Source organism: Spironucleus salmonicida, chromosome 3 (assembly GCF_000497125.1).
Source record: "Spironucleus salmonicida strain ATCC 50377 chromosome 3, whole genome shotgun sequence".
Classification (NCBI taxonomy): Eukaryota; Fornicata; order Diplomonadida; family Hexamitidae; genus Spironucleus; species Spironucleus salmonicida.
In genome coordinates, this window is record NC_090598.1 from 1,661,615 (window position 1) to 1,674,320 (window position 12,706).

At 26.3% G+C, this 12,706-nt stretch overlaps 7 protein-coding genes across 7 annotated transcripts; 2 read left to right on the forward strand and 5 right to left on the reverse strand. All coding sequences in view use genetic code 6, as the record gives it.

Moving 5' to 3' along the window:
* Positions 1 to 5: 5 nt before the first annotated feature.
* On the reverse strand, positions 6 to 1,604 carry SS50377_23323 (TRNA pseudouridine synthase; the record flags this gene model as incomplete). Its single annotated transcript, XM_067907188.1, has 1 exon — positions 6 to 1,604. The coding sequence occupies one exon, from the start codon at positions 1,602 to 1,604 to the stop codon at positions 6 to 8; it is 1,599 nt and encodes a 532-aa protein (XP_067766456.1).
* Positions 1,605 to 1,670: 66 nt separating this feature from the next.
* Positions 1,671 to 2,297, forward strand: SS50377_23324 (Yif1; the record flags this gene model as incomplete). Its single annotated transcript, XM_067907189.1, has 1 exon — positions 1,671 to 2,297. The coding sequence occupies one exon, from the start codon at positions 1,671 to 1,673 to the stop codon at positions 2,295 to 2,297; it is 627 nt and encodes a 208-aa protein (XP_067766457.1).
* Positions 2,298 to 3,243: 946 nt separating this feature from the next.
* Positions 3,244 to 3,567, forward strand: SS50377_23325 (uncharacterized protein; the record flags this gene model as incomplete). Its single annotated transcript, XM_067907190.1, has 1 exon — positions 3,244 to 3,567. The coding sequence occupies one exon, from the start codon at positions 3,244 to 3,246 to the stop codon at positions 3,565 to 3,567; it is 324 nt and encodes a 107-aa protein (XP_067766458.1).
* A 1,137-nt stretch (positions 3,568 to 4,704) lies between these two features.
* SS50377_23326 (uncharacterized protein) lies at positions 4,705 to 5,289 on the reverse strand (the record flags this gene model as incomplete). The annotated part of the gene is made up of 1 exon (XM_067907191.1): positions 4,705 to 5,289. The coding sequence occupies one exon, from the start codon at positions 5,287 to 5,289 to the stop codon at positions 4,705 to 4,707; it is 585 nt and encodes a 194-aa protein (XP_067766459.1).
* A 51-nt stretch (positions 5,290 to 5,340) lies between these two features.
* SS50377_23327 (uncharacterized protein) lies at positions 5,341 to 5,949 on the reverse strand (the record flags this gene model as incomplete). The annotated part of the gene is made up of 1 exon (XM_067907192.1): positions 5,341 to 5,949. The coding sequence occupies one exon, from the start codon at positions 5,947 to 5,949 to the stop codon at positions 5,341 to 5,343; it is 609 nt and encodes a 202-aa protein (XP_067766460.1).
* Positions 5,950 to 6,028: 79 nt separating this feature from the next.
* Positions 6,029 to 6,388, reverse strand: SS50377_23328 (uncharacterized protein; the record flags this gene model as incomplete). The annotated part of the gene is made up of 1 exon (XM_067907193.1): positions 6,029 to 6,388. The coding sequence occupies one exon, from the start codon at positions 6,386 to 6,388 to the stop codon at positions 6,029 to 6,031; it is 360 nt and encodes a 119-aa protein (XP_067766461.1).
* Positions 6,389 to 10,975: 4,587 nt separating this feature from the next.
* SS50377_23329 (Kinase, CMGC CDK) lies at positions 10,976 to 12,400 on the reverse strand (the record flags this gene model as incomplete). Its single annotated transcript, XM_067907194.1, has 1 exon — positions 10,976 to 12,400. One exon carries the CDS (start codon positions 12,398 to 12,400, stop codon positions 10,976 to 10,978), a length of 1,425 nt encoding a protein of 474 aa, XP_067766462.1.
* Between the last annotated feature and the right edge of the window lie 306 nt (positions 12,401 to 12,706).

The following is a 12,706-nucleotide window of genomic DNA, read 5'->3' on the forward strand; positions in this document are numbered from 1 at the left end:
ATTAGTCATTCATATTTTTCGTCTGGGTCTCCTATAGTCTCTATCCACTGTGGAACATCAGCTGGCGGCCATACCATTTCCACACCCATAACATCAAGTTACAATATTTCAACATCAGCACCAATAAAGTCACGTAAATTTGGGAAAGTACGACCAAAATCACCATGAACGAATTCTTTAATATAAGCTCCAGCAGATGCCAATATATCAATAGTAAAAAAATTTCCTTTTTAAGCAGTAGTAGCTATTTTAAATATGGTCTTAGCTCTATTCATAAGGCTACGACGGTGTAATACCCGTATTGGTGTTTTTTACACTAGATTAAGATTTTCGATATGAATATTGTCTATGATTTTGTTAGCGCAGCATACAGCACGATATTTTTTCTATTTTTCTTATCCCCCAGAATAGAGAGCTACCATTAATTTGTCTTTAAATTTTTCATAAATTGCAAGCTATTAGTTATAGATACGAATGAAATTTTATTTACCTAATTCTTAATCGATTTCAATAGATATTTTTATCCAATCTAATCTACAAGCATTTTTAGCCTACTATAATTCTGCAATAAATGGACGTCCATTCCCCAACATTCTAACATCAATATCCTCTCTTCCTGCAGCATGAAATACAAATTTATCAAAGTCTACATATTTTCTAAATATTGGTTCTAATATAGTATTCATTGCATAAGGTAATGATTGAATATCTTAATCTTCATCAGATTCTTACTTTTCATCACCAGTTTATGCGATACCTCTTTGTAACTTTAAATATCGTCCAGTTATATATACAGGATCTCTATCTATATTAAACTGAAAATCAATAACAGGTTCAACTTCTGGAGGTTAACACATTTACTTTAATATATTGATATTATATCCATCTTTAGAGATTATTCGTGAAACTTCTGCATCTAACCCTATATCTGCTTCTGCGCCTTACCTTATTTCTTTAGATCTTATTCGTCTTAATGATTTTGGTAGTTAAGACAATTATTATTAAGTCCATTTTATTTATTAAGTAGATTTAAGTGTAATTTCACATCTGAAATATGATAGGTAATGTACAGGTACATCTAAACTTTTACTTAAATATGGTCCTAATATAAATTTTGCAGCTTTTTTAATTGGAATTACACTAAGCATTATTTTTTTGAATGAAGTATCTTCAAAATTTTCCTTGCGCTTAATATATTTATCCTCGCTTTATGTATAAACTTTATAATTCATCTATATTAACTAATGCTTATATATAGCATCATTAAGCAAATAATAAGGTGGTATAGTCACATTTAGTAAATATTAATTATACTCAAAACCTGATGTTAAAATGTAAGTTGACAGTTTTTCTCTAAACTTTATATTAGATAACGCTGGTAAAATGTTATGGCATGATACACAGAAATTACATATAGTAAACTTTTTTGTCACTGATATAAAATCATTTTATAGTTCATCTGTATTTTTAGTAAAATGTGATATTGATTACACATTTAAAAATCGTAATACACAATATGCACAGGCAGTTTACGAAATATATTCAATTTGGGTAATAACATCATCATAATTTGCAGAAAATATTGTTTTAAAATATTCATTCATATAGGAAAGTAAAGTGAAAAGAGTAAAGTATAATATTAATATAACATTTGCATCATAAATTTTAAAATGAATCCTCTAGATTTTATGAATCCTTTTTCAGGGTAGATTAAATAATTTGAAAAAGCTGCATCAGATATTTAAAAGTCTTAATTTTATGAAGTTTTTTACCCATTTTTCAATGTAACACCGATATCACTCATTCGTAGACTATCATTACTATTTATGCCCATGTTTTCATATCCAAAGCGTTCTGCTGGGCTAGAGTTAGACTTATATTTACCACTACTGTCATATTTTTTGTCGGTTTTATTATTTGGTACTAAGTAAACTCTTGAAATTTAATAATTTGACTTCAGTTACGTTACTAAAAGAGCATTGTTGATAATGTTAGTATGGGTGGGGTTTACCATGATTTACTTTTTAATATTTCAATCAGCATAATTATAAATAACAATTTTAGAAATTGCTTCTATCTTAGGATATTCTATAACTTTATCTCTCCTTGATTTCCCAATTATAAAGTTTTATGCATTTATTTCAACAGCTGTACATGCGGTGAAAGAAGGTGTAAGAATTGTAAAGAAGGCATAAGACTCTGCATTAGTGGATGCAAAATAAATTACAATGTGGAATTGGATAGTTATGTCATTTATCATTAGCTCAATTATATTTTGCTGGTTATGTATGTGGTGATTCAATTGTTTTAATATAATTTTCAATTGTATTAATGGATTGTCCAAGCGAAAAATATCTGTTCTCAAAAAATATTTTATCTTTAATAACTCGATAGCAATAAATTGGGCCAGATTAAAAGGTTTCTTATACTGAAAGTATTGTATTAGTCAAAAGATTTACTATTTCAACTTATTTAACATAACCATCTTAATTAATACCTCCAATAATAACAACAAAGAATTTTTATATAACTGCTACAGCAAAAAACGCTCTTTCTACTAGTTATATCTATAGTGAAGCAGTTTCTGGATATATTATATAACTAAGTTTATTAAATTCAAGAGAGTTTTAGGATTTACTATTTAATAAATTATTTAAATCTTTAAGTGATGTCTATGTAGTTGATACACCACCAAATGAAACTAACATAGATGAAATTGAGATTATCTAATTTCCAATTATATTTACTGATGGATTAATTTTAATATAATTATTCAGAACATCATAAATTATGAGTTATGAAGATGGTAGTAATATCGAACCGTAGGCTTATAATCCACCTTGAACATAAACAATGCTGTATCTTTCTGATAAAGCTGGAAACAAAAGAGGAATCGGCAATTTAAATAGAATATTACTATTTTCTAGAATTTAGCTATGAATATTTTATAGCTTTGAAATTTTATGTAAATTATATTCGGTAGTTACACCTAAAGAAATAATATTATTCTACTATATATGAAATTAATTATGAAATTAATGTTTATATGGTATTGGCTAAGTAAATCGATCTGCTATTAAAAACTTAGGAATCTTTTCACAAAGTATAAACTTTTATTTATCCTTAATAATAGGGATCATATTCATAAACTATATTTTTATTATATAATATTCATATTATACACATATAAATTTTAGTAAATATAATAAACTTACAAATATATATAATAAATTTTTATTAAAAATGGAGCTTTAGCAACATTAGCAACAGTCAGCGGCCTTTATGGAAGAATGCGAAAAATTAAAAGATGATATTGAAGATTCTGTTTAAAAATATGATGAAATGCATAAAAATATTCATAAGTTTGAAAAGAAATTAGTTCAATTAAGGGCAAATGCGCAAAATGCAGTTGTAACCAAGATGCAAGGTAAGATGTGCTTAGTAGTAAATAAGTCAAACTCTCTTATTTTTTAATTCTCGCTTTTCTTAAATATTGTCCTTGTTGGTGTATTGGTAATTCTTGGTATTTATACGGTATTTAATTAAGCAGAAAGCTATTACACATGATACTTTTATATTTCACTCATAATTAAGTAAAGAAATACTAACCATACTATTCACAAATAATAAATACATCTTAATCATACGTTAACAACTAAATAATAATAAAATTATCAGCACTTAGTATAATATTTTTTAATGTTAACTACATCTTTACACTCTGGGACTCTTTATTTCTGATAAGGTCATCAATCAAGTCAGTAAAATGAGAAAATAAGAATTTCTCAATTTGATTCAATGAAATTAAACCATCAAAATAATTTAAGGCAGAATTTAATAAATGTGCAAATAGCTATTTTCGATCATTTAAACTTTGATACATTTATATATACGAAATTCGATTACGTAATAATTATCTTTTATAAAAATCTAGTAATTAAAGCTCCTAGTTAGTATAACTTGATTATTAAATATTTGTTATATGTTGTAATTCACAGAATTATATTTATTTTTAATTATAAAAAAGTAAATACTGTTGATAAATTATACATAACCGCTCATCAATCTGTAGAAGTCTGGTTTATTTATTTAACAGATTATATGAATAAACTATATTTTAATTTTTAAATAATATCAAATTATCTACTATTGATAATATTTACTACATGTCAACATTATGCACCTCGATAATATTAAACTGAGGTAAATACACGCTTAGCTACCTGTTCTCAATTCGAGCAAAAATGTTTTCAGAAATTTTGATTGGCCATACTTTTTAAACCTATATTACTTCTCCAGTCGTAAAATTAATTTAATATACGTCTTTAAATGATTAGATTTAAACTATTAGATGTTCTATAAAAATAATTCTGCTTTCATTAAAAATAGAAAAATTAGTTAATTTTATTACAAATACAATTTATGATGGCACACTATAAGCAATTATTTTAGAGTTAGTTAAAATATAAATAAAACGTTCATGAAATATTGCTGAAATTCCATCATTATACTCTAACAACTAAATTGACTATATATTTTCACATATCTCCGAGTATAGTAAATGTTTATATTTTACTAATTTATTATTCTCCACTGAATAAATATAACAATCGTCTTTGCAGATAAATAAGGGATTGCCTAAATACCTTACTTAGGTACATATCATCAATATAAATATATAGTGTTTTATTATATAATATACAATCATTGCATATAAGAAGTTTCCAAACCTTCTTAACCAGTTAAGTCATTGAAAGCCTACTACATCAAATCTTAAGTGCAAGATATAAAAATAACTTCTTCTTAGATACTAACACTGTAATCTTTTTAAATTTCCCTAATAATAAAAGAATAACTCTATTTTAAGCATTATAGCGCTCTTTTCTCATAACCATCAGGTGGTAAAAATCTATGTTTTTCTAATCTCTTCAATAACATACAAATACGGGCTAAAGAATTTTTATCTTAAAAAACTAAATCTGATTCCCACTCTTCAATTAACTAAACTGAATCCGTATTATAAGGATTTTTCAACTTAGATATATTCAAATCTTCTTTCTTTAGTTAACTATTAGCTACAAGTATAACATCTGAAATAAATTAACTTTAGCAAACAAATAATGGAGTATCAAATTATAATGACTATGATTAATCTGCTTTTTAAGAAAAATATGACAAAATATCATGATAAACCGGGTTACTATTTCCTAGTCTTCTTGTTGATGATCTAGCAGACCCATTTGTATTAATTGAAGACTATGGAGATGCTGAGTCATAGTAAAAATTCATTTATGATATGCAATATATTACTATCCAATAATAATCATAAAATAAAATACTTCAGTTCCAGGGGTCTGCAAATCCTATTATAACACATTAACCATTAATTAACTTATCTCTTATTTTACCATACTCAATCAATCGTTATACACCTTATTGTATGATATCATCATCAATATGCCCAGGTTCTAGAAACCTGCAAAATACCTTAAATTTGTTTATTATTTCTAAAATTTATGATTTTGCATTAATAAAATCTTCCTCTACAAATGAATGCATATCAAATGACACTCGTTCTTAAATATTAGACAATACATCTTTCATAACAGTTTACTAAACTCTACCAATCTACTCAGCAAGAATTTTCTCATTGGATGATAAATTTTACTAATAAAACAAGGCTAACCTCTCTATTTTTTCTATTCTAGCATTAATATATATTGACAATAACTAAACAATTCTGTTAGAATTAAATTAGTTTTACGGATTTTGTGGCAGATTTTTAGCAAAATTAAGTACTGCATCAATATAATTAGTATAAGGTAAAATCTCTGGACATGAAACCTCATTAGTTATTATTGAAATAAGTGCTTAATAATTTTCTTCTGAGGGTGTATAAGGCTAAATCGATTCATCAGATGACTCGTTTGACGACGATGGAAGGTTCATTTATAGATAGTTATAAATAAATAAATAAATAATAATTCTTATTTAATAAAATTAAATTTTATTAATCATAAACCTAAAATCACTCATCTACGGCATCTAATAGTATAAGTTGTTATGCGCCATGTATACTTTGCTCTGCATCAGTCTCCCTAGTTGAAGTCAGCCTATAAGATTAATATGTTGATTTTCGTATGTTCAAATTATTAAAAGACATCTCGTTGGGAGTGGTAGGTCTGTCTCTCTATTGAGTTTAAGCTAGTTTCTAAAATTCTTCTTCTAATGTATTATTCTAATCTTATATAATATGTTATTTGGCTCCTTGTTATAATATGATTGGTTAAACTTTATTTAATTCTAACTTACTATTACTATTTAAAACATGTTAAACTGGCTTGATATTATCTACTTCATCTAAAATAATATTTCCTCCACAACCCATTATTTAAAGGAATTAAGAGTATATTATATATTATAGTTAACTAATTATCAAAATAAAATGACAATATTTATATATAATATAAAAAATATGAAATTATTTACTTATTATAGAGAATTAGTAAATTTAATGACTATTAAACTTATAAATATATTATTTTAAATTTGTAAAGTATTTATTTATTTTCTACTTACAGTTTGGTATATTTCCTTGGTAAAATTGTAAGGTATTACTTAAATTTGAAAGCTATAAATAATGCTAAAGTAATACTTGAAAACTTCAGTAAATTTAAATAAATTAATTTCTCCAAGCACATTAATAATATAAAATATTGTTAAGTTTCAGGATTAGATCCAACTTCATAATAAATGAGTAGGAAGTTATTTTTAATTAAACAGTAACTATTAATAATTATGTGTAAATTAACTATTATGTTGATTATAAATTCAAAACAGTTCTAATAAACTACACAATGTTACGATCTTAAAACTTAGATCATATTTTAGTTATTTAGAACATAAGTTAAATGAAGCACTATATTATTAGTTTAATAATTTCTTAATATTTGCTGTAATGAGGTAGTAATCAATAAATAATCATTAATCTAAGTTAAGTTTACCATTTGTACATTATCTGTAATTATAAAAATGTAAATTCTATTTTAAACTTTAATAATAATAATAATAATAATAATAATAATAATAATAATAATAATAATAATAATAATAATAATAATAATAATAATAATAATAATAATAATAATAATAATAATAATAATAATAATAATAATAATAATAATAATAATAATAATAATAATAATAATAATAATAATAATAATAATAATAATAATAATAATAATAATAATAATAATAATAATAATAATAATAATAATAATAATAATAATAATAATAATAATAATAATAATAATAATAATAATAATAATAATAATAATAATAATAATAATAATAATAATAATAATAATATATTTGCAAAATGAAAAGTAAGTCTATGATAAAATTATTAGATCCTAATTAATAAATTTCTGTAGAGAAGCTTAATAAATTCATAGAAAAATTGAAATAAAAATGCTATCTTTTATTGAATATTCTTCCATAATAAACAGAAGCAAAAAAATTATTTATTCACATTGATTAAACTTAATGTGACATTAAAATTAAAACAATATGGTTTATGGATGTATTATGTCTATTATTTAGGGTTATATCTAAAGAAAAATCTATTACTGATATATACTCGTTATATAATATTCCGAACGATATATAAGATTTTTTCAAAATATATCATGGTTTGCGAATTAAAGATTAATAGATGTATGAACTTACTAGATAAGCGATTGGTATCCCATAAAAGAAAATAAGAGACTTTGAATCTATTTCTTAAGCTGAATTTATGTTGTTAATCCTAGAATAATTTGCAGATTAATATTATTCTAAGAAACGAAAAAAGACATCTATAAAATTATTAGATGAACAAAATTTACAATTAAATGACTAGATATAAAGCATTTACGAAATGTCTAAATATACAACAAATATTACCTCCTTCTAGTCATCTTAAGAAAACTTTCTTAATAAGAATACTCACAAATGTAATAAAGATATGCATGTATTGTGTTAAGTAAAGGCATTAAACAAATATTAAACTTAATTTTAGTTTAAAAATCAACAATTTTAGTTGTTTGAAGATAAATTTAATTTTTAACTAGACTCATTAGAGGAAATATTTAACAAATAAAATTAACTTATGTAATATTAATTATAGAATGAATCTGAATTATAACTTATTTTTCAGGATAATATTAGTTTGCTCTAAAAAGATTTAATAATAGATCACGATAATTTATTATTGCATCAAAATATTTTGTTATTATAATAATAAAATGCTAATTTGTATTTAAAAATTAAAAGTTTAGAGCAAACAATTTCAACACTTAAACATGAATCTACTCATAATAATTAAAAAAGTATTATTAAATAAGATATATAAAACAACTAGCAATCTATTCAAAAAGAAACTATAATTAGTAATAAAAACATCGATATTAATATTTTTGGTATTAGAGCTTAATCATCTATTTAATAAATAATAACAGACCATTTATCTTCTTTAAGTGATATGACTGAAGATAGTATTAACGATTTACCAATATAAAAAGCTGATATATAATTTTACTTATCTAAAACTAAATAAAATATTAAGGAATCATAGTCTTAAGTACTGTTATACTCATAAGAGCTCTCTGATATTAAAATATAAAATTAAGAGTAGCCATTGAATACAATTTGTACTTTACATGAATAATCATTTGGAAATCTTATATAAAATATTTCAACAACGGATTCTTATATTTATAATGAAGAAATGGATTCCATGGCAACTCAGCAAAAGTAAGCAGTATAACATAGGCATTATTAAAATATCCTCAATTCTCCTTTTAAAGAAGTAAAAGATATTAATAACAGAATAATTTAATTCAGATCCACCCACGAGAGGGGAGATGAATCATGCAGATCCACCCACGAGAGGTAAGATGAACCTGGCAGATCCACCCACGAGTGGTAAGATGAACCTGGCAGATCCACCCACGAGTGGTAAGATGAACCTGGCAGATCCACCCACGAGAGGTAAGATGAACCTGGCAGATCCACCCACGAGTGGTAAGATGAACCTGGCAGATCCACCCACGAGTGGTAAGATGAACCTGGCAGATCCACCCACGAGAGGTAAGATGAACCTGGCAGATCCACCCACGAGTGGTAAGATGAACCTGGCAGATCCACCCACGAGTGGTAAGATGAACCTGGCAGATCCACCCACGAGTGGTAAGATGAACCTGGCAGATCCACCCACGAGTGGTAAGATGAATCATGCAGATCCACCCACGAAAGGTAAGATGAACCTGGCAGATCCACCCACGAGTGGTAAGATGAACCTGGCAGATCCACCCACGAGTGGTAAGATGAACCTGGCAGATCCACCCACGAGTGGTAAGATGAATCATGCAGATCCACCCACGAAAGGTAAGATGAACCTGGCAGATCCACCCACGAGTGGTAAGATGAACCTGGCAGATCCACCCACGAAAGGTAAGATGAATCATGCAGATCCACCCACGAGTGGTAAGATGAATCATGCAGATCCACCCACGAAAGGTAAGATGAACCTGGCAGATCCACCCACGAGTGGTAAGATGAACCTGGCAGATCCACCCACGAGAGGGGAGATGAATCATGCAGATCCACCCACGAGAGGTAAGATGAACCTGGCAGATCCACCCACGAGAGGGGAGATGAATCATGCAGATCCACCCACGAGTGGTAAGATGAACCTGGCAGATCCACCCACGAGTGGTAAGATGAACCTGGCAGATCCACCCACGAGAGGGGAGATGAATCATGCAGATCCACCCACGAGAGGTAAGATGAATCATGCAGACCCACCCACGAGTGGTAAGATGAACCTGGCAGATCCACCCACGAGAGGGGAGATGAATCATGCAGATCCACCCACGAGAGGTAAGATGAATCATGCAGATCCACCCACGAGTGGTAAGATGAACCTGGCAGATCCACCCACGAGAGGGGAGATGAATCATGCAGATCCACCCACGAGTGGTAAGATGAACCTGGCAGATCCACCCACGAGAGGTAAGATGAATCATGCAGATCCACCCACGAAAGGTAAGATGAATCATGCAGATCCACCCACGAGTGGTAAGATGAATCATGCAGATCCACCCACGAAAGGTAAGACGAATCATAAGCATAGACAAATAAGTTACTTTTATCATAAAGATTTAAATTTTAAAATTATATTACAAATTTTAAGTAAGAATCTAATAGATAATACTAAGATTTGTACAATAATTTTAAGAAGTTCAAGGATTTTGCTTAGTCAAAGCTAGTCAAGGCAAAATAAATGTACATTTCCGCATTTGAGACTAGCTAAAAATCATAGCATATTTGTTCCAGTTTGCTACTTGAAAATAGCCAGCAAAATAACTAAGTACTTGGATATATCATGAAAATTTAAGATCTTAATTTTCAGATATAATAAATTTCCGCAGATTAATAGCTTTTAGAATAAGCATTTAGACATGCATTATCAGCATATAAAGTGTAAAATATATAAAATTAGGAATAAAAATACTACATTTCCGTATCAGTTTAAGCTGGTGATCATTTAGCTTTTCATGAGGACTCATATGATGTTCTAGGTGGTATTATTACCAAATAATAAAAGTTAATTCAATTTGATTAAACAACTAATACTAATTTTGAAAATTTCTAGGGCTAAAAACTAGATAATAATATTATTTATAGTTTTAACCAATTACTAGAGAAATATGAAGAATTAAATAAGGTTAATAAACTATAATAATAACTAATTAGTATTTAATAATAATTAACTTAAGAGAAATGTAAATCACTAAGGTTTTAACAATAATCTAATGTATATAAATCAGAATTATATAATAGTTAGATAAAATTATCTGATATGGATTAATCTGGTTTAAAGTTAAGTTATGTAAAGTGAATAATAATATTTATAATTATATTATTAATATATTCAATATTAATCTCCGTCTAAACTAAGCCTCAAATCTTTTATTTCATGTTTATCACAATAAGTATCAATTGAAGTTTCTGATATACTTACATCCTAAATGTCATAGTCTAGACAGCTATCTTAATTAATATTTAATAAACTGGTGCTAAAATCTGTGGTAATTGTCTACAATTCCTTATGTTAATTAAATATTAATTGAGTTTAATCAATTAGATTAATAATAATTTGCTATTTTCCTTCATCACACAAATAGCGCCAATCCTCAATATTTAATTGTTTAACATTATTTTGAATACTAGCATACTTTTTGCATCTTTAACAAAATTTTTTAAACAAATATCCACAATTACATTTTAATATAACAAATTCCTAATATTTCGCCTTAAAATATGCAGATAAAAAATTATCAGCATCTTATTCTAATTTAAATATAAGTTTTAATTTATCACATGTTATTTCTTTCTTCTTAGATCTAATAATATTTAACTTATTTAAACATAAACTAATATCTAGTTTTATTTTGCAATATGATGTTAAAATTATCTCTTATTTTTTTTTAAATGGCTCTTTCTTAAGAATACAGTTAAATAAGACTCGTTCTCCTGGTTCTAGCTTATTATAATAATTAGTTGTCCAAATTCTTTCTTAAAGATTTTATGAGAACAAATTATTTTAATCCCCTAACTTTAATTCCATTGATTCTTATATATATGGGATATTTAATTAAGTCATATTGATTTTAGAACAATTAAATAATGGATCTTTTAAAGCATGTTTAAAATTAATAATTATTTCTGACTAATTAGGATATATTAGTGAATCAATAAATTATTAAAGTTATTAATCTTAAATAATGAATTTTTTATCGAACTATCCAGTTAACATAAATATTAATATTCCAGTTATTGCATAGATATCAATAATCTAAGCCTAACAACGAGCTATAGGTTAATATAATAAATTACCTACTAGATTATTTTCAGTATTATGTTTTTAACAGTATGATCCAAAATCACAAAGTTTAAAATATCCATTTCTAGATAATATAAAATTTTATGGTTTGATATCCCGGTGTGCTAGCCCTTATTTATGTAAGTACTAAACACATCTAAGTAATTGTGAAAATATCTTAGATGCATTTGATTATGAAAGTGGCCCAAATATATTTATAAATTAGAATAAGTCACAAATACCTAGTTCTAATAATAACTAAGTGTCAGTTGACCCAATACGATTTACAAAAAATTGAGGATTATTATTTGTTTTGTAAAAAAGTATTTCATTATTTACTTCTGGTTCATTAATCATATGTTTGAAATCCTTAATAGCTATAATATATTTGCTAAATATTAAGGCAGAATATATTTTGCTAAAAGATCCTTACCCAATTTAAGTGATTATTGTAATAAATGATTTTAAATTCATTTTAAAAGTATATAATTAATATACATAGTAAAGCTATATAATATTAGTATTAGTAGTTTCAATTTCGAAGTTTCACTTTCTATGAATTTCTAGACTAAATCCAGAGTAAATATATTGTTTTATTTATAATTAGGATTAACATTTTTAAGCATCTAATATTTGTTTTAATGGTTTCGTACTATGAATAAATTTGTATTAATATACATAATTAAAATTTACTATATAATATCTTTATAATTTACGCTGCATAATACTTCTAGATCTTATAAAACTTCTAGGAGTGGAATACGGAATAGTAGCTCTATT